Source organism: Macadamia integrifolia, chromosome 3, assembly GCF_013358625.1.
Source record: "Macadamia integrifolia cultivar HAES 741 chromosome 3, SCU_Mint_v3, whole genome shotgun sequence".
Lineage (NCBI taxonomy): Eukaryota > Viridiplantae > Streptophyta > Magnoliopsida > Proteales > Proteaceae > Macadamia > Macadamia integrifolia.
In genome coordinates, this window is record NC_056559.1 from 20610404 (window position 1) to 20630167 (window position 19764).

At 37.3% G+C, this 19764-nt stretch overlaps 4 protein-coding genes across 4 annotated transcripts; all 4 read right to left on the reverse strand.

The window, feature by feature from the left end:
• Positions 1-3384: 3384 nt before the first annotated feature.
• LOC122074959 lies at positions 3385-7442 on the reverse strand. Its single transcript, XM_042639956.1, has 5 exons — positions 7153-7442; positions 6744-6831; positions 4528-4641; positions 3772-3873; positions 3385-3683 (listed from the first exon to the last, which is right to left on the reverse strand). The coding sequence occupies exons 1-5, from the start codon at positions 7248-7250 to the stop codon at positions 3639-3641; spliced, it is 447 nt and encodes a 148-aa protein (XP_042495890.1). The 5' UTR covers positions 7251-7442; the 3' UTR covers positions 3385-3638.
• Positions 7443-9516: 2074 nt separating this feature from the next.
• LOC122074958 lies at positions 9517-10733 on the reverse strand. The gene has a single exon (XM_042639955.1). The coding sequence runs from the start codon at positions 10637-10639 to the stop codon at positions 9710-9712; it is 930 nt and encodes a 309-aa protein (XP_042495889.1). The 5' UTR covers positions 10640-10733; the 3' UTR covers positions 9517-9709.
• A 777-nt stretch (positions 10734-11510) lies between these two features.
• On the reverse strand, positions 11511-12563 carry LOC122074702. Its single transcript, XM_042639649.1, has one exon. The coding sequence runs from the start codon at positions 12494-12496 to the stop codon at positions 11579-11581; it is 918 nt and encodes a 305-aa protein (XP_042495583.1). The 5' UTR covers positions 12497-12563; the 3' UTR covers positions 11511-11578.
• A 5366-nt stretch (positions 12564-17929) lies between these two features.
• On the reverse strand, positions 17930-18934 carry LOC122074228. The gene has a single exon (XM_042639077.1). The coding sequence runs from the start codon at positions 18932-18934 to the stop codon at positions 17930-17932; it is 1005 nt and encodes a 334-aa protein (XP_042495011.1).
• Positions 18935-19764: the final 830 nt, after the last annotated feature.

Below are 19764 nucleotides of genomic sequence, written 5' to 3' on the forward strand. Positions count from 1 at the left end.
TTTGATTGTGCAGCAGTGTGAAGTTTCTGATTGCAAATATTATAAAACTCTCATAGGAAAAGTTAATCATTGGGGCTCAACTTTCTTGTGTTTTACATCTCAAATCAGGAACTTTCTGGACAACCCGATGTAGCCTATGGAGTTAAATAGATATTGAACTTGTTGAATGAACCTAAGAACTTGACACAGCTAGGGTCTCCTTGTGAGGGCACACTGTAATCAGATTATATTGAACTTTAAGTCCATAACCCACCTTGTATAGATGAATATCATCCAACGCCATTCCAATGGTTAAAACCTCGTGTGGGCGCCTCTCATTAAAATTGTTGGACTATTGAACTTGTATGGATTTTTGTTACTTTTACTTCTCAACTGTCCTACATGGGATCTAGGAATTTGTTGTGTGGAATCTGCATGGTTCAGAAAGTTATACATCAGTCTCCTCTGGTTCAAATTATTGGTATGTAATAGAGGTGAGATAAATAGAACCAGCAACAGTGAGAAGGAGAAGAAGATAGAGAAGAAGAGGGAAACTATCCGGTAGGTTCAATGAATAGTAAACCCATCCGGTAGAACCTCCATTTTTTGTCTCCCAATGCATGAGGCTCTCGCTATTGTATGAGGATCATAATTTGCAATCATATACAATGATAATCAACAAAAGGTAATCAGTCAGAAAAAACGTGGTCATCACCAAGACAGAGCGATGTGATCTAGTGTTAAGATATGAGAATCATATACCCATCCGGAGAGAACCTGAATGAAGTATATTTGTTTGTTTGAAGGTCTTGAACACATGGATTACAAGATAACCAAATGTAATAGAAAGTAATTGCAGCAGTGGACATTAGTACTCATTTTTTCAGATTTTGAAATAGACATATTAGAAACAAGGTAGGCTAAAAATGGAGGGAGATTGGAAGGACTCTGTACGTAGTGTTAATGGTCCTGTAGCCAAATTCTACACCAATTTGTTTCCAATTATTTTTTACATAACACATGCATAGGATAAAAATACAAAAATTTAGAAAGTTTATTACTAGTGATAATGCTTCCATTAAAAATATTACGTAGTTTGAACTCTGGGTGAATTTGAACCCAAGCTTAGCACAAGACATTGAACCCTTAAAGTCTAAAATACCACTTGCCATATGGTACACATTGTTAACACTCCTCCTCAAACTGAAACATAAATATCATTCATGCCCATCTTGGAACACCCTTGACGAAAAACATTTTGAAACAAAGCTTGGTAAGTATATCACCAAGTGGGTTGGTAGATCAAACATATGGATTAGAGTTTGATTTCCACAGCACAACATCTCACACAAAATGCCAGCCTTTAATAAGCTTGGAAGTTTGGTCTGTACAACAAAGACTAGATTATTAGCAATGAAGATAGCAACGTCAAACCTGTGGTGATTGCTTCAAACCATAGATAGCCTTGCAAAGAAACATACTGATTGGCATTCTTCTTGAATAACATATCTTAGAGGTTGCTCCATATATATCTCCTTTAATAAGTCATCAAATATGAAAGAATTTTTTTATAACAAGTTGAAAGAGTGGCCAGTTCTGATTATTGTTCTCAACCAGATTCTTGAACATAATAGATAGCCCTTCCATGGTCAGAGTGAAGAGATAAGGGGACATCGGATCATCTTGCTGAATTAACCCTGTAGGGCTACCATTAACCAAGACCGAAAACATCGTAGAATCCACGCAGTAGTGAACCCATATAATGAATTGAGTAGGGAATCCTATGGCCGACATGGTAAGAAATAGGTAACTTCTCTTCAAAGTGTCAGACTTTATGGAGGTCTATTTTCAAAATTGTGGAAGCGTAAGAATGCTTTCTTGACAGCCTCCCACCACATTATGGCAATCCAAGTTGTTATCAGTAGTAGTTCTCCCTTCAATAAATGTTGATTGATTCTTAAGAGAACTAAATTTAGACAGAGCTTCTTTACCTTCCTCTATCTTAGGGTTATAATCTTCTTAATTCTCCTACACTGTGTATCATGGAACAGGGTATAAAATTATGCATTACAAGTGTTCGACATAAATATTGAAAGAACAGATTGTTATCATAAAATCAGTATAGCCCTCGTAAGAAGTCTCATTTTAGGGGCAAGTAGCCAAATTGAGACATTTTCGAGACTATGTGGTAAGAGAGCTTGGATGATGGGAAAGCATTAGATGCATCCCCCCACATGGTTTCAACATAACAGAGTACCGGCATCAGTGAGAGCACGAGAAGGCTTCTAGAACATAAATTGATAAACAAATTTAAATCAGAATGACTAAAATAAGTTGAGATAGTTAGAGCACAATAAGACTTCTAGATCACATACTCATGGAAAAGATAAAAGAGGAAGAGGGGGGAGGGGGAGAAAATAAAACACGAAAGTTTCTTCTCCCACAATACCCACTCTCAAATCTCTTTCCCCCCAACACCACTCACATTAACGTAACATCCATTCCAATTTGGATGCTCCAAAACCATCACCAAGAAAGAAATTTATTCCGTTGTGATTATTCAAACTTCCCATATAAAATCCTAAAATCAAAGGTAGAAAATACAGAAATTTCTCCACAGATAATCAAAATATATTCATCCAATGCTAAAACTTCACTGTAAAACCTACTTTAGAGACCATTGCAAGAAAATATCCGTTGGATCTCCAACTAAGAACTTGAGGTTATATGATAAAATCAAAAAAGGTAACCACAACAACAAATGGGAAAAACAGATCAGATAAGAAAAGAAGAAGATACCGTTAGGGTTTGAGGAGAAATCGACAAAGATCGTTGATCGCTGAAGCCCCCTTAGCTCACAGGTTCTTCTCCATGAAGCTTCCCTCACAGGTTGCATATCAATGCTTCTTCGTTCTCTAGGTCAAGGATGAAGTCGAGACCATCGTGGGTCTTGAGAATGAGTTTTATCCCTTATTTTTCAGAACGTGGAATGAACCAATTTTCCCGTTCTAAAATGAGCGTTGTTCTCCATTGCATTCTAGTTCTCATGAACGAGAATGAGAATGCATACCAAACACTATTTTTTTTATCCCAGAATGCATTCCAGGGCTAGAATGTGTTCCAAGAACGCATACCAAACACAGCCTAAGCGAACCAGACACAACCAAACTTAATTTGATCATGTAGATGGTTTCGAAAGTATCCCTCATTGCTTCCAATTTCATCATTCTTAAAAATAAACGTCTATGATAACAGTTAATGACAGCTTTGCTGTTTACAGACCTCTCTTACACTGTAACATAAATACTTGTGGACTGAGAATTATAAGAACATGGCTCAGGTGAGCTACCCTGGGTCCTTGAATCAAATATGGATGGTTAATACCATAACTTTCCAGAGGCAAGATTTGATGAAGTGAATTCAAATATCACCAGAAGACATGTCCAAGATAACATCTAGGCAGAATCATTGCTTTCGAATTAGTTATAGTGTCAAAGCAAATCTGCCATACAATTTAATCCTTCACACCAATGCAAGTGCATGGACGTGGGGAAAATGGAAAGTGAAATATTTTACATTTACAGTTTGAAAGAATGATTCTGCAATCTGGTTAAGTTCTTCACCGTAGTCTTGAAAATCGACTTAAAGCAGTATATGAACTATTGAACAAAGAAACTGATGAATAATCTCCAATATCCAGCCAACTGCATAAAGAAAAGAACTCGCAGGTTATTAACTCATCTATCTACCTACCCATCTCGTCTATAGACTATATGCAATGGAGTAGCGCACCTGAGCCAGAAAACCATTTCCAGTTTGTCCTTCAATTACCAACCCTGCTGTAAGACCAATCATAGCCCAAGCTCCATTAATTGCTTCAATTTGACGTTGTCTCTGTATCAATTATGAATGTGATAAGCATTAAAACAGAGATTAAAAGATGAAAATTCACAGGGTACAAGGAAATACAAAAAGATCAAATTCAAGCTTATCTGATATTTGTTATGAATAATGCCCCACGGCACTGGAAATGCTTGATGCATGTCAAAAAAAATCACTGTTTTCCTATCTCTGGCATGTCCAAAATCTCTCTCTCTTACCTTTGTGTGAACATTGGTTTTCCATGTTATAAGAACAGGGAAATGTGAGCCTTTGAGATTTATACTTTTCACGTACCACCATAAAAATTATGCAAATGCCTTGAACATATGAACACGTAAAGGGAACAAGCCTTTCCTTTCAAGAGAAAAATTAATCAATCACAATGGATGACCCCACAACTTCAGAGTCTTACTCTCCATATAAATATAAATAATTATCCCAAAGATCGAGAAACTAATGATAATCTAGCCAGTAGAGAGTGTTTATATGTGTTAAAACTTCAGTATGGGATATTAGGAACAATATCATGAAAGAAAACCACAGAAAATTTTCATGAAATATTCAGCAATCCCTATATCGAAATATTCATGGATCTGAAGGTACGATTTATCCATATGGTCCAAAGTCCCCACCACATTTACTGGCTTCTAGAGAAAGTTTACTCACTCTCCGTCTCTCTTTTTCTTGGATCACTTGCATTTCTTTGGCTGCTAAGCGCTTGGCCTCCAAAGGATCAACCATGATCACCTCATTGTTGAAACTTCTTTTTCCTGAAGAAGCCTAGAAGTGAAAAAGAACATGGATTGGTAACCAAAAGAATGAAAAATATTGTGTCAACGTACAACTAAAGTACATGCTGCACTTGCATGAATATGAAAATAAGAAAAATTTGACACACAAAAACAAAGAGAAAAAAACAATGGCAAGTGTACATCTTCATTGTATTTGGACAGACATAAATCGATGCCAAAGTCTGCTGATTTTAAAAGTTTGGATTTACAAGTGAACATGGGATATTTTTGAGATCAGAGTCATAACAAAGAAATATTTCAGAAAATTCAATGAAATAATTCAATTGATAAATTGGTCCATATCTTTGAAAAGTTTAACCCTCGCTACCATAAATAAGCAAGCCGTAATCAAAGAAATTAAGATTCGAATGCATAGAAACAACTCTAATCAGAACAGTGCCCGCCTCTTTGATTCCAATTTTATAGCAAGGCAGATAACTCATAAACCTAATTCCCACTGGCACAACTAATAGCCAATTCTGTTCTGGATGTTGTTGCATTGTCAATGTGAAGCCAACTGAAAATTATATCCCTTCCTTTCGGAAACCAAGTCGGAGGCTTTATTTTTATTTTTATTTCTCAAAGGTAAATTAAGTTGTTAAAAAGAAGCACAGATGTCACCACATCAAATTGGACTTCCACTGAAGATCGATCCAGATGATTTGGCAAGCAGATAGTTGAACCCTTAAAAAGGTTTCCTTAGTCACTGAATACCCTAAACCTCTTCATATTTTGGTGCAGGGTATGAAATCATAACAAGGTTAATATTCTGCTACTGAAGATCACATAAGGAATCTTCTTTTAGCATCCATTTAATTACATCAACTAGCCAAGAGGATATAACCTAAATCGGTGAGCACATTTAGGACTCCAGTTCTATAATTATATCCATAGTATGTACTCAAGCTCTCCAGCATATTTTACATTTTTTACTTGAAATGGAAATTGGGTCCAGTTAACATCGCAACTCCTATGGATTTACTGAAGCAAGCTACTGGACTTCACAAACTCAGACTGTACTATGGGAAAAAGTTCTTGGGAAAGAAAGGAACTTTTGCCTCTTCTCTCCGAAAAATAAAAAGTTTCACATTTTCCAGTCTTTTGAATTGAAGATCTTTCTGCCAGAAACATGATACCAAATATTGTCCCGACTATAAAGCATAACAATAAAAATTTTAAAGGCATAAAGAAATTAAAACAAAAAGAAAAAAAAAATAGGAGCCCTCCACTTTGCCTCTATGCCTGGTAATGTGTCTGTGGCAATTCTTTTAGCAATTTATTCAAATATAAAATGCGATGGGGGAGTTATTTTTTCCATGCTGATGCATCAACTTTCATTCAAAAATAAGGATACTTCTATTCCAAGATTTAACAGTAGGGGGTATCAAAAGGGGGGGGGGGGGAATCAACAGGAAGGGTGAAATGATCAACTTGGTTCATGTACCAAGCATGTAAACGCCATTTTCTACACATTTTAATACAAACAAATAAACAAGGGGAAGAACATCTGTGGTTCCATTTGGTTGGAAGTGAAGGGAAAGGAAATGGAATTAAAACAAAAATAAAAAATTTTGTTGCGTTACTAACAACTCACTAAACATAACAATTAAATTTACTTCACTTTTCACCCAAATTCCTCGATTTTGAATAAGAAACTATGATAAGGTCTATCTGAAAATTTTAACTACTTTATCTGGTAAGATATTAAGTTAGCTATACAGCCATCATTACAAAATTTTCCATTTTCTATTAAATGAATTTTACTTCATTTTCCATAGTTTGTAATAACAGGAATTGTCAGTGAAAATCAGCAAGCTATACAACAACTAGAAAAACAAGTAATTCTCCATGTAGCTCAAAATATATAAAGATATTGGGCCTCAGAGAGCATAAACTAACATATTCTACTCCCTCCATTATGAACCATGCTATTGAAGGTGAATTTGATAAAAAGACAACTAAACAAAGGGATTCTTAGTAAGACAAAATACTCAGATTAAACTATCCACCACATACCTAAAAAATGTTTGATCAATAATCAAAGCAAAAATATCTGCATTATACATGTAGAAGCCTTGAATTGATGCATACATTAGGATTAGCCAAGACCAGAAATGCTTGTCCTCTGCTTCTACGTTTAACAAATCGCACATCTTCATTTTGTTGCAATCCCTGGCTCCTGACGGAGAAAAACGGTAGACACACTAAATATAAAACCAATAGACCTAAACCCCCAAAGCAGAAGCACTGTAGGCATAAAGAGACTTAATAATATCAATAAATCAATCAAAAATTCCATTTTTGTTGTCACAAAATCGCCTTCTTTAGGAGATTTCTGATCAATAATCATGACCCAGAAGAGATTCATTCCTAATTCGTGCAAACCCCCATTTTCCTCAATTAGAAAAGCGCAAACCAGACCATAGAACGGGGAGAAAATAAGAAAACCCAGAAAGAATCAGAGGAAATTAAGTACATAAGTATGCCAGATTAAGCTTACTTGAAGATCGTTACAGGGAGAGAGGTCAAGGAACGGTGATCGTGAGAAGAGCATAAGGGCAGAGCACCATTGATGGTGAAAGGAAAGGATCCCATCATCTCCTTCTCTCTTTCTTAGAAGTAACGAATAAAGATGTGAAAAGTTTTGATTTCCACTTTTAACGGTTCAAACTCTTTCACTCTTTGTAATTCCTTTCTAGCCAATCGATTGGACTAGTTTTTAAATTGAGCTAGAATTCCGTACTGCTAATTAGTATGTGTGTCTTTCAAATGCTCATGATCCTCCGGTAGGAGTGAAAAAAAAAATAATAATAAAATGTAAATGATCCAATAAGATTGAAATTAAACATGAGGCTTAAAAGATCGCTCGAAAAATCCAACAGTTGGACTCATCTCATCGCTTCCACATGGTCGAACAAGATCTCGTGTTGCATTTACCAACCAAAAAAATGAAAAATCTTATGTTGCAGATTTTAAATCTACTGTTGATTGGGTGGAAAAAAGACTCTTGGTGGGAAACAAATTTTCTTCCTCTCGCGGGACTTCACAGTTTTCGCAGAATCTATTTTAGCTTCTATTTTTAAATATCTCATTTCTTGTTTTGTCTTTCATATCAAGATTGGTAAGAAATTGATTTCTATTTGCTCAAGCTTTTGGAATGGAAATTCTTGAAATTCAAAAATACTTCACCTCATTGCATGGGACAAAATCTGCTCACCAAAGAAAGTAGTTGGCTTGGGGTTGCGTAATGCTTTTATTTAAGACAAAGTCCTGCTATTGAAATTTGGTTATAGACTTTTATCAAATATTAATACTCTTTGGGTTCAGATTCTAAAAGCTAAATATTTTCCTCACCAATCAATTTTTGATAAAAAAGTGTTACAAAAAATGGGATCTTTGACATGGAACAATATTGTTAGCATCCCACCAACGTTGCGGAAAATGGTATATGTTCAGATAGGGGATGAATATAAATATTGTCTATAAATTGATCCCTTAACCTCTCCAATTCCTAGCTCCTGTCTTCCTACTAAGATTGACTATAAATTCTTCTACTCAGTGAAGTTCTTAATGATGGTTGGAATGTTAATTTATTGAATGCTTTCTTACCCACTAATGTTGTTAATAATCTTATTAAACTACCCATCTCATCTGAGGATCTATGGAGATGCTCTCTAATGAAGGAGGGGTGCTTCTCAACCAATTACTTTCTAAATTCCTCTATGATTCTCGTGTTTCTAAATTTTACTTACCACTAACACATGAAAAGCTATGAAAAGTTGTTTTGAGACAGCATGACCATGTTCAAAGGAGGCCTTAAGATGCTCCAGTACAAAAGAGTGATTAGATTCTGATTGAAGAAGCTAAAAGAGTCGAGGGGAAATCTGTCTAAAACAAATTTGGGAGAAGTGGTGAGGAAGGTCAGGCACAACTTAGGCTTTGTATTAAATATGACCTCAAAAAATTTGATTGGAGGATAAGGATCCATGTACCAAACCCCATTTAGTTGGAATGAGGCTGAGTTATTCTTGTACTAAGGGAACATTTATCCATGTCATTCATTTAGTTGAACAATATTCAGATTGAACTCTAGTTTTACTATAACCAATTCTTCCCTTCGTTCAGTGCTCGAGTTTAATGGATCAAATCTTATTCTAGCTATTCTTGTTTATCAAGAAGTAAGGATCTCAAAATCCTTGGAACTTATTTATCCTTCCTCACCACTTCTCCCAAATTTGTTTTAGGTAGATTTTCCCTCGACTCTTTTAGCTCCTTTAATCTGAGTCAAATAACTCTTCCGTACTTAAGCATCTAAAGGCCTCCCTTAAACATGGTCATGCCTTCTCAAAACGACCTTTCATAGCTTTTCATGTGTTATTGTTACTTGAAAATCAGCTCTATCCTTCCTAATTTTGCCACAAATCTATCTCAATTACACCAAGTTTATCTATATGATGTTTTTTAACTGCGTAACATGTCGCACCATACAAGATGATGTTTCACATAGAATTAAAATAGAATGGATAAAGTGTATAGATGCATAGGAGTGTTGTGTGATCAACATATTCCCTTAAAACTTAAAGAAGACTATTAAATTGCTGCATTGTTGGCTGCTTATGCCAAAAATGTATTCTCGAGCAAAACAAAAAAATCCAGCAAATATATTTAAGAAAAAAAAAGTATCCCAATTGAGGCTGATGAACTCTTAAGTGAGCCATATAAAGGAAAATATAGACTAACCAATGGCCTTTGTAAAGTAAAGGTGAAGATGTTAAAGACACCATTCTTATGCTAACTTATGGCTTTTAATCTATCACACAAGAGCATGAGTGCAAGTATTTTCATAGCAGCTTTGCAAACTTGGTTAGAAAACTACACCGACCTGGCCATAATTTAATCTGTACTTCCTGGCTTTTCTTGCATTCTTAATTACAAAAATACAGTATATACCACATAAGCAAAAAAGCCTTGCGATGGAAACACATACACGAAAGATATATACAAATTCCAATCCCCAACAAGTGCTAAGCAGAAGTAGGGAATTGAAGAAGAGCAATTTAATCAAAGCTGATGGGATTAACATTGTACCCAGTGCTCCACAATTCAATTGGTACATTCTCTTCATGACCCTTCTTGCATTCATAATAGAAGAGAGTGTAAACAACAAAGGCAAAAAGCCTTACAATACAAAAGAGGAAAGTGAAAACAGAACCAAAAGCAATCTGAGTCATTGCTCCAAGATCATCATCATCATCCACTGTGAGAAGAATCAACAGAAAGGAAATTGGAGTGCTCAGTAGCTCTAGAAACAACATCAGAACAAACCCTTGAACCTTTCTACCCTTGATGAGTTCCCTAGCTTTCCCAAGTGCTTTCATTCCATAACAGTCCTCTAGAATTGAGATCACAAGACCCAACATAAAAACAGTGGCTGGGTAAAGATATAATAATGTAGCAGAAATACCCACAATGCTAATCCAGGCAACAGTGGCACCAACAGAAGTAATTAAAATGAAGGCCTCAAGCATCATCAGACAGAGAAACACATAAGCAATGGTGATTAGCAAAAAATATAGCCCTGTGATGATCAACCTTTTCCATGTTGCTTGGATCATCAATAACAACTCCCTAAATCTTATAAAGTTACCTTGGTAAGTTGCAGAAGATGAATTTATTGTTGCAGCCATACCAAATAGAGAAATGACACAGAAGATTACTGAGAAAACAAATTCAAGACACACCAAGATCCAGGCATCTTTCTGGGCTGTAGAAGGGCTGTCATTGAAGTCCTCAAGCTTTTGTAGCAGAGGCCCAGCTAAGACAGCATGAAATGTAACAAGGATGGAGAAGGGAAAAAGAAGGAGGATTGTGACCAATACCGTGAGTTTCCTATTTCTAGAAGGAAGCTTGATGGCTGCTCTCAGGACTCCAGTTACATCCGACATTAGAGATGAATCACTAGAAGCTAGGAAGACCTCCTTATCCATGGCTTCTTCTTCTTGTTCTTCTGTTTTTTGGGATTGAATCTAGAAATGCTATTGGGGTTTAATGGTAATGGTAAAGTAGTGCTTGCTTTTCCAAAAGAAAAAAGAGAAAAAGCAAAAGCAAAGCACTAGAAATTTGGTACGATTACGGGACCAAAAGCCAAGTGGACATCTCCCATTTGCTGAGATTCAAGCACATACCCAACATTTTGCCAAAAAGTAGTGCCTAGTTCAGTGGCTTTTTTTTTTTGGTGACCCGAGTAGGTTACAAATGAGTTATAACCCTTTTAACATGAGTTGCTGCTAACACCCTAGAAGTTAAGACAAAACTGGAAGTTTACAATTTGGAGTTCAATTTATAAAAAAATAAAAAATAAAAAATAAAAAAATGAAAATTATTGTCACAACTCACAAGGGGTTATTAATCTTTCAAACATCGCAAAACATCTACGCTGCCACAAGGGCAGATGATTTGTAAATGATTTAAGTTAGTCATGTGTCAAATTTATGTTTGTTATTTATTAATTTATTTTTGTAAAAATATCAAATGTTTTTCTAATTTAATCAAATACTCTCTCATATGTTGACATGCGTCCCATCTATGTCATGAATGCATACTAATCTTCTAACCATGACTATGCAATATACCAACTTTGAGAACTAGAGGATTTAGATAAGAAAAAACACAAAAATGATCGGCACAAATGACTTCTGAAAACATGACAAACATTTACATCACCATTAATTGCTCTGAGCTTTGGGAGCTTATCTTATATGCGCCCATCAAACTCATGAATCTACTCCAATTAAATGGAGTTTATAGGATTAGGAAAAAAAGATAATCAATAAGTGCCTATTTAAGTTTGTTAGAGGGTATAAATAAAATCGAACTGCTCTGTTTGATTCTGATCAAGGGTTTTTGGGATGAGTTACACAAGTGCCTCATTGAACTTTTATTACTTCTTGATGGCTTTTCTTACAATGGTGATAGAACATAGTGTAGACCATGAAATAGATGATCTTGACCAGGCAAAACAAGTTCACCATAATCAGCAAGATCACCAATCTCCTTTCTACTAGTAAACTTGTTATAAACTTGTGACCAAGAACCCTTAAAATGGTTCCACAAATCAAGGCAAATATAAGGTTGATGATGAAGCCCTGGATATGTAGCATCCTTCCCTTGGTGACCTCTGCAGCTCTCCCCAGAGCCTCCAAGCCATAGCATCCTTCTTCCACAACTGAAATCACTAGCCCCATTCCCCAGTTTACAGCCACGTACAGAGTAAGCAGAAACCACCCCAAAAGAGCTATCAAAATGCCAAGGACAAGAAAGACAAGCAGACCATCAGAAAACACCAAAAGAATACCCACTGAAGCCAAAACCAAAAGGGCATAACCAGAACCCAAAAGGGTCACGTAGAACAGAGTGATCAGTGTTCTGGTCCATGTTCTTTTGATCTTCAAAACAAGCTCCTTGAAGGTTAGGTTCTTCCTAGCTCTAGCCATGGCTGAAACACAGATTGTAGCAGTCATGGAGAAAAGGGAGACCAAACAAAACCCAATCGTGAAGAGGAGTTGAATTGTAACAATATTTCTGGCGTCTTCTTTGATTTCGGTGAGCAATTTGGTGCGTTCAGGGCTTCTGCGTTTCTCTGTACCCAAGAGAAGAACTCTGGTGATGAAATCCATGATGACAGGGTATTGGATGTAATGATCAGACAACAAGAGAACAGAGTAAGAGAGGATGGTAAGGACGATGATGGAGAGCATGACCTTCCCCTTTTTGGAGATTTTGAGTTGAGATCTTGGTACAAGTCTTGAAGCACATTGCAGATCAGAAGGGAAGATGGAAGCCATTGAAGGAAGAAAAGGGCTGTGTGGGTTTTATTTAATTCTTTTTCTATGCGCAAATTCTGTTGACTTTAAACTTTAATTGTTTAAGAAAAGAAACCTAAATTTGTATTTTCCTATATATGGAGTATTCTTTTCTATTTTTTTTTTTTTTTTAATTATAAAGGAAGTTCAAATTACTCGGGAAGAAACACGAGAGGCATCAGCATTTAAAGTAGAAGAAATGAAGGAGTGGGGAGATGTCTAGAATTGGGAAACTTGTAGATCAGCTCCATGAGTAGCCAAAAGATCAGCGACCACATTACGTTCTCCATAAATATGATTAAAAGAGACGCTGGTAAAACTTATGAAGCAATTTTCTATAACATGCTTGATACGCCAAGGAATAGCATGGTATTTTCGATCTAGAATACTGATAATTGTAAGATTATCCCCTTCAATCCATATCGATTGAAATCGGAGGGCATCAGCCACCTTTAGGGTGTGGAAAATTGCCAATGCCTCTGCCACACAAGCAAAATTCCATCCAATGCCTATAGGGAAAGCATGACAGAATATGCCATTATGGTCTCTAAAGACTCCACCTACACCTACAAATCTAGGGTTCCCTTTGGATGCGCCATCAATATTGATTTTAATGTAGCCTGAAGGCAAAGGGGACCAAGATACCATGACAGTCTGCCAAGGAGGAAATGAAGTTTGGTGAATAAAGGCGTTAGTCACCTCTTTAGCTTTTGTAATGAGCCCCCATGGAGTCTTATCTACAGATCGGAAGACTGTCCAGATAAGATGTCCAAATGTACCATAATAAATTGAAGATAAATCGAAGAGGCTAGACTTTGAATTATGGCTAGAGATGATGAGATTCACTAGATGTTCTTACATTATTCCATCCCGAAACACTATGTAACCCAGTCAAGCGCCAAGTTTGAGATGAATAAGGGCAGCCAATGAGGATGTGATGATCATCAGTTCCATGCCAAGAGCACCATGGACAGTGGCTATTAATGAGACACCCCCTTTGGTTGAGTAGTCGGGCATAGGTAATATACCCCTAGCTAACTTCCAAGAGAAGAATTGGACTTTGGGAATGGTATAAGAGTGCCACAATTCCAGCCACATAGGGGTGAGGAGTATGGCAAGAAGGACCCAAGGCAATTCGATAAACAGAGGAAACCGTGAAGGTGCCGGAAGAAGTCCTCAGCCAAACATAGCAATTAGATGCCGGAGATTGAGGAATTGGATGGAAAGAATTCTCCACGCGATGTCGTATGGGCACCAATAACAGATCGAAGAAGCATTCCAAGATCTCTTGTCTGGCATCATAAAATCAGAAACTGAGGTAGGAGCATTACTTGGTACCTACAATAGAGCAGCAGGAGGAGGGCAATTTGGAATCCAATAATCAGTCCAAGGGTTAATAGAGACTCCATCACCAACTTGAATAAAAATCCCTAGACTAAGGAGATCTCTACTACTGAAGACCAATTTCCAGCCCTATGAGGCTTGCAAAGGACAATGAGTCTGTATGAAACTGCAATGAGGAAAATAACGGCTTTTCAAAAGACGACCCCATAGGGAAGCATTGGAAGTCAAAAGTTTCCACCCTTGTTTGGCTAGCAATGCTTGATTTATGATTACAGAGAGCTTCAGATTTAAACCTCCACGTCGTTTAGGTTAACAATTATCGACCCAGCTAACTCTAGGAGTTAGTTTAGATTCCCCATTAGACCAGAAGAATTTACGACATAAATAATCAAGCTGGGTTAACACTGACATTGGAAGTTTGAATCAGGACATATAGTGGAGCGGAATAGCTGAGAGCACCGATTGAATTAACATGGTTTCCCTGCAAAACTCAGATATTTTGATTTCCATAGTTGGAGTCTCCGAGGAACTTTATCAAGAAGAGCTTGGGAACTTTATCAAGAAGAGTTTGGCAATCCGACTTGGATAATTTTTTCCCACATAGGGTAGACCAAAGTAGATGTCCATCCTGGTAGTAGGGGTAATTTGAAGGCGCGATTCTATCAGCCGTTTGACAGAGGAGCTAACATTAGGGAAGAATTTAGCTATGGTCTTGAAATATTAAGCATTTGGCCTGAATAAGAACAATAATCACTGAGAACCAAGGAAAAAGCGTGTAACTCTTGAGTTGTTGCTTGTCTGAACAAAATCAGGTCATCGGCAAAGGCCACATGGGATATTGCTTCGTTGTCCCTTGAGAATTTAATTCCCTGAATTTTCTAATCAACCATAGCTTTCGCTAGATGATCTAATAGAACCCCCGCACATAAGACAAATAGGTAAGGTGACAATAGATCGCCTTGGCGTAGACCTCTCGATGGTGGTTGAAAGTAATCTAACGGGGCACCATTTAAGAGAACAACCATATATTAGATGTCTTGACACAAAACATCACATAGTTAATCCATTTTTATTCAAATCCATAAGCTTGCAATGCCTTTTCTAGAAACCCCCATTCCAAGCAATCATAGGCTTTATTTATGTCTATTTTAACTAACATAAAGCCATATCACCCGTTTCTTTTGTGTTTGATTCGGTGCAATAACTCATGACAAATAAGAATATTGTCATGTATATTGCGCCCCTTAATGAAACCATTTTGATGAAATGATATGATTTTGTTTAAGAGTGGTTGTAATCTAGAAACCAGAAGTCGGGCACTGATTTTGTGTATAAAGTTACACAGGCTAATCAGTCCGAAACCTCCAATAGCAGATGGGTGCTCCACTTTAGGAATTAGAGCAATAAAAGTCTGGTTCAGAGTTTTGGTGAAAGGACCTGAATCGAAGAAATTGATGACTGTACTGATAACTTCTAAACCAATGATTGGCCAGGTTTTTTAGTAAAAAATACTTTGAAATCCATCTGGACCTGGTGCCTTTGTGGGAGCCATGGACATAACTGTATTTAGGACCTTTGCACTAGTAACCGGTCGTAATGGGTTGATGTCGTCTATCCCTGTAACTCATCCCCTAATATTGTAAAAGTACTAATCATGAATCAAAGGAGCTGTAGCAGAGTAAAGGGATTGTAAATGAGTATTGATGGCGTGACCCATATCTTCTCTACTAGTGAGAGTTAACCCATTCACATTGAGGCTGCGAATGAGATTTCTGGCTTTCCTCCACACCGTTGTCAAATGGAAAAATTTTGTATTTCTATCTCCAAAGTGCATCCAGTCCAATCTAGATTTCTATAGCTATAAGATCTCTTTTTGGAGGACAATGCGTTTCAGTAGCATTACAATAATTTTCAGTTGCATACCAGTGCACATCTCTAGCAGAAATATCCACATCATAAAGTGAGATTAGCGTGTGCCTAATCTGATCCTCCCTTTGATTAAGATTGCCAACAATCGATTTGTTTCAAATTCTCAGCTTATGCTTATGATTATTGAGCTTTTTATGGAAAATAAAAGAGGGGGAACCATGATAAGGGTAGTCCATTCAGATTTCATTAAGGCATCAAAGGTTGATTTAAAAAACCAACACACCTCCAAGCGGAAGGGTCTCCTAGCTTGAGAATACAAAAAAGACTTTAGGAAAATTGCTTTATGATTAGATGTAACAACATGCAAGTGATTCACAACAATATTTGGAAATTGTTCACACCATTCAGTAGAGCATAGAATCGGTCCAAGAGACCTTCAATGCGATAGTCATTCCTTTGGTGATTGTCCCAAGTAAATTTTGGAATGCCACCACTTCCATTCACAGCCGAAGAGCAAGCATAGTGATCAAACTTTAAATTTTGGCATAAGGAATGAAAATCAGTCTAAATGGACTTAGTTTCTGATAAGAAAAGCAAAAGTGGTCGGTTATTTCCTCTAAGATTGCGGAGCTCCCTCCTTGCTGAGATTCGACCCAATCCTCGGCAATTCAATGACATTAAGTACAAGCCATATCACCCTCAGATGCGAATTGGAAGATAACCAAGCCCTTTCCAAGCGGATGCGTAACCACCCCGTCCTTCATATTCCAATTTTCTTTTGCCTCTTGACATAGAGAATCCAGGGAAGCAAACATGAAATTTACTCTACCAATAAGAGGAAAACGGAAAGTATTCCTTACCGGCTAATAATCCTGTTGAGGAATTATATCCAAGTGAGGCTGCTTGCTTGAATAGACTCTGGCAAAGCTGCAATGTCAGGCCAAGATCCTCTACCCACCGCCTTAGCATAGGATTTCTTGGCCTAAGCCATTTTTCCACATGTTTGCTCCCTATAAACTCCCCAATCACTTCCACAATCTCCCTGGCCGTCAGTACTCTGTCCACTCCCTCCCTGGCATTGCCATCCTCCTCATCACCCCCATCGCGCATCTGTCACGTAACCCTGCCAACTTAATGGTCCCTACACTCCCTCCTCTCTCCCCCTTTGCCGACCCACCCTCCCTCCCACCCACTTTCCCTGGCCGTCAGACCATCGTTTATGCATATGAACGCCTCCTTATTGGTTCCTGTGCAAACACAGAGCGCTCTTTTTCCCATTATAAAAATTTGATTATAATTATTACACTGAAATAAAATCCCGGAAATGCCTATTATTATTATTATTATTATTATTATTATTATTATTATTATTTCTCCAATATCTTGATTAGAGATTCTTTTTGCAACCTAGATTGATACAAGAGGAATGAAGTATCGTCTATGTAGAAACGAAAGCCCAAAACGATGTAGAAAGGAATATAAATAATAAATAAGCAATCACACAATGTAAGAATATACATGATTCGATAAGATTGTCTACGTTCATGATGTAATGAGATCTGCTTCAATATCAATGGATAATAGAATTACCATCAATTGTCCACATGATTCTCTCATATTATTAAAAAGAAAATCATCTTGCTATAAACATATGAAAAAAACCCCTGCACATGCATATATTATTGAAATATTCATGTAGCTCAAAAGAAAAAAAAAAAAAAAAAAAAAAAAGACTCCCATAAAACTGCCATGGACCCACAAATTCGTCAAGCCCTAAAAACAAAGATAACGTGTAAGGTGGGCCAATTCCTTTGACCCTTGGGTCCTATGACCTCTGACTTAATAATCCTTCAGAATTAACACACAAATGTAAGCGATATAATACACGACACCGTAACCCCATCACCTGTAAATTAATCCTAGTTACAAGCCATGCGCTTCAAAAGAAAAACAAAGAACAGGATGAGTTAATATCTTCCCAAAAACTAATCAAGGACTGATAGCAAACAGGAGAACTCCATAGATCAGGTTTGACTTTAAATGAAAATTATGAGTAGTCTACAAGTCCACAATTAATAAGTAGAAGAAGGAAGCAATTAGAAGCAACTTTCCCAGCACACTCGACATATAGGTACAGATTACCTAAACTCTTTGGATTTCTATTGAAGACATAGAAATGAATCCTTAAATCCACAAACTTTCTCAAGCCAGAGTTGCAGTAAAACGTGGAACAGTAGGGAACATTCTCTGGCCTGAACCTAACTGAACTTTCACCTCTTCTCCATGGATCTTCTTACACTCAAAATAGAGCAGTGTGTAAACCATTGCACCATACATTTTCCACAGGCAGATAATATTTGTCAACATGAAATGCAAACCTGCTCCAAACTTCGCCGAAATCTTCACATCCCCCGCTTCATATCCAACAAAACCAGAAACTAAAACGAGAACTAGACCCAAAACAAGGGTGACAACATATCCTTGAAGCTTCCTTCCCACCATAAGCTCTTCAGCTTTCCCAAGTGCTTCCATTCCATAACAACCATCTTCTAAAACAGAGACCACAACACCAACCATCCAAACCATCCCCAAGTAGAGGTTTACAGAGAGAACCAAAAGAACCATGAAGAGAGCCAGTGTAACCAGAGGAAAATAGTGCATAACACTGTACAAGGGAATTGAACCATTGGCAATCATTGTGAGAACACCAAACATAATAAGAATAAGAACAGAGCAGCCTACACTCATTAGAGAGATATAGAACCAAGTGATCGCCGGCCCATGCCAGGATCTTCCAGTCTGCGTTAAAACCTCCTTAGGAGTCGCTTTCTTACCCGAGTAAGTCACGGCGGAAGCATAGACTGTGGCAATCATGGAGAAGAGGAAGACAACCCACATGGCTACTGCAATGATCAATTCATTGCCCAGAAGAACTCCCACGTCTTTCTTGATTGCAATCACCAGGGTATGGTACTCAGGGGTATCAGGTTGATGGGTTCTTAATTGGAATATGTTCATAACCAAATCAAAGAGGAATGGTTCGATGGAGAAATGGTTACCCAAGAAGAGAAGACAGTTGGAAAGGAGGGAGAACAGGGCAATTGAAACCACGAGCTTTCCATTTCTTCGAAGGATTTGCAGGGCTTCTCTAAGAATCCCCACAGCACTCAAATGATCAGAGGAGTTCAAAAGCAGCTCCTTTGACATTGCTGGAGCTTAAGATGAGAAAAAGGCTCCTTTCCTTAGAATCTATCTGAGGGTTTTTGGTTTTCAATCTCCAATTCTCCTACAAAGAAAGCATTTCTATCCCTTGCTGCATCAATTGATGATTACTCTTGGGAATTCATATAAATCAGTGATAGTTTAGGATATAAACTGGATTCCAAACCAATGTTAGAAAGGCAAACACTAACATGCAAGGCGTCTCAGCTTATCAAAGCCCTTCTAGTGTCTGGTCAAAAAATTATTTTTATAAAGGAGTATTTTAAAATTAAATATTCTCGTCGACCTCACCTCCACTAAATTTCAAAGAAGATGATGAAATGGATAATTAGATTTAAATATCATTTTTTTTCAAATAAATTTTGTTGTACGCAATGGAACCTAAAGGTGTCTGATTCAGAATCTGCAACCTCCCTCAGCTGTGATTCAGCAGCATGTCCTTGTCTATTCCATTCGTATTCTTTTTCACTTTAGGCAAAGGGGCGGGTTCCTCTCTCTCTCTCTCTCTCTCGGTGGGGGGAGCGAGAGAGAGGAGGAAGGGTTGGGAAGGAAGGGGCATCTTTTGCCCCGTATGATATAAACACTTTTTTTTCTTAGACTATAATCTAAACACATAAATCACATTTGTTGGTTTGGAGTGAGAAATTTTAATTTAATATAAAATACATATGAAGGATAATTGCTTGCTCAGTTAGTTGCTGCCTAATCAATGGAGGGATTATAGATGGGACTCCTATGCGTGTCAAGCTCTGACCTATTCCTGATGCAGAACAAAATACTTATAAAATTTTTATTCATTGATGTCTTTTTTTCTC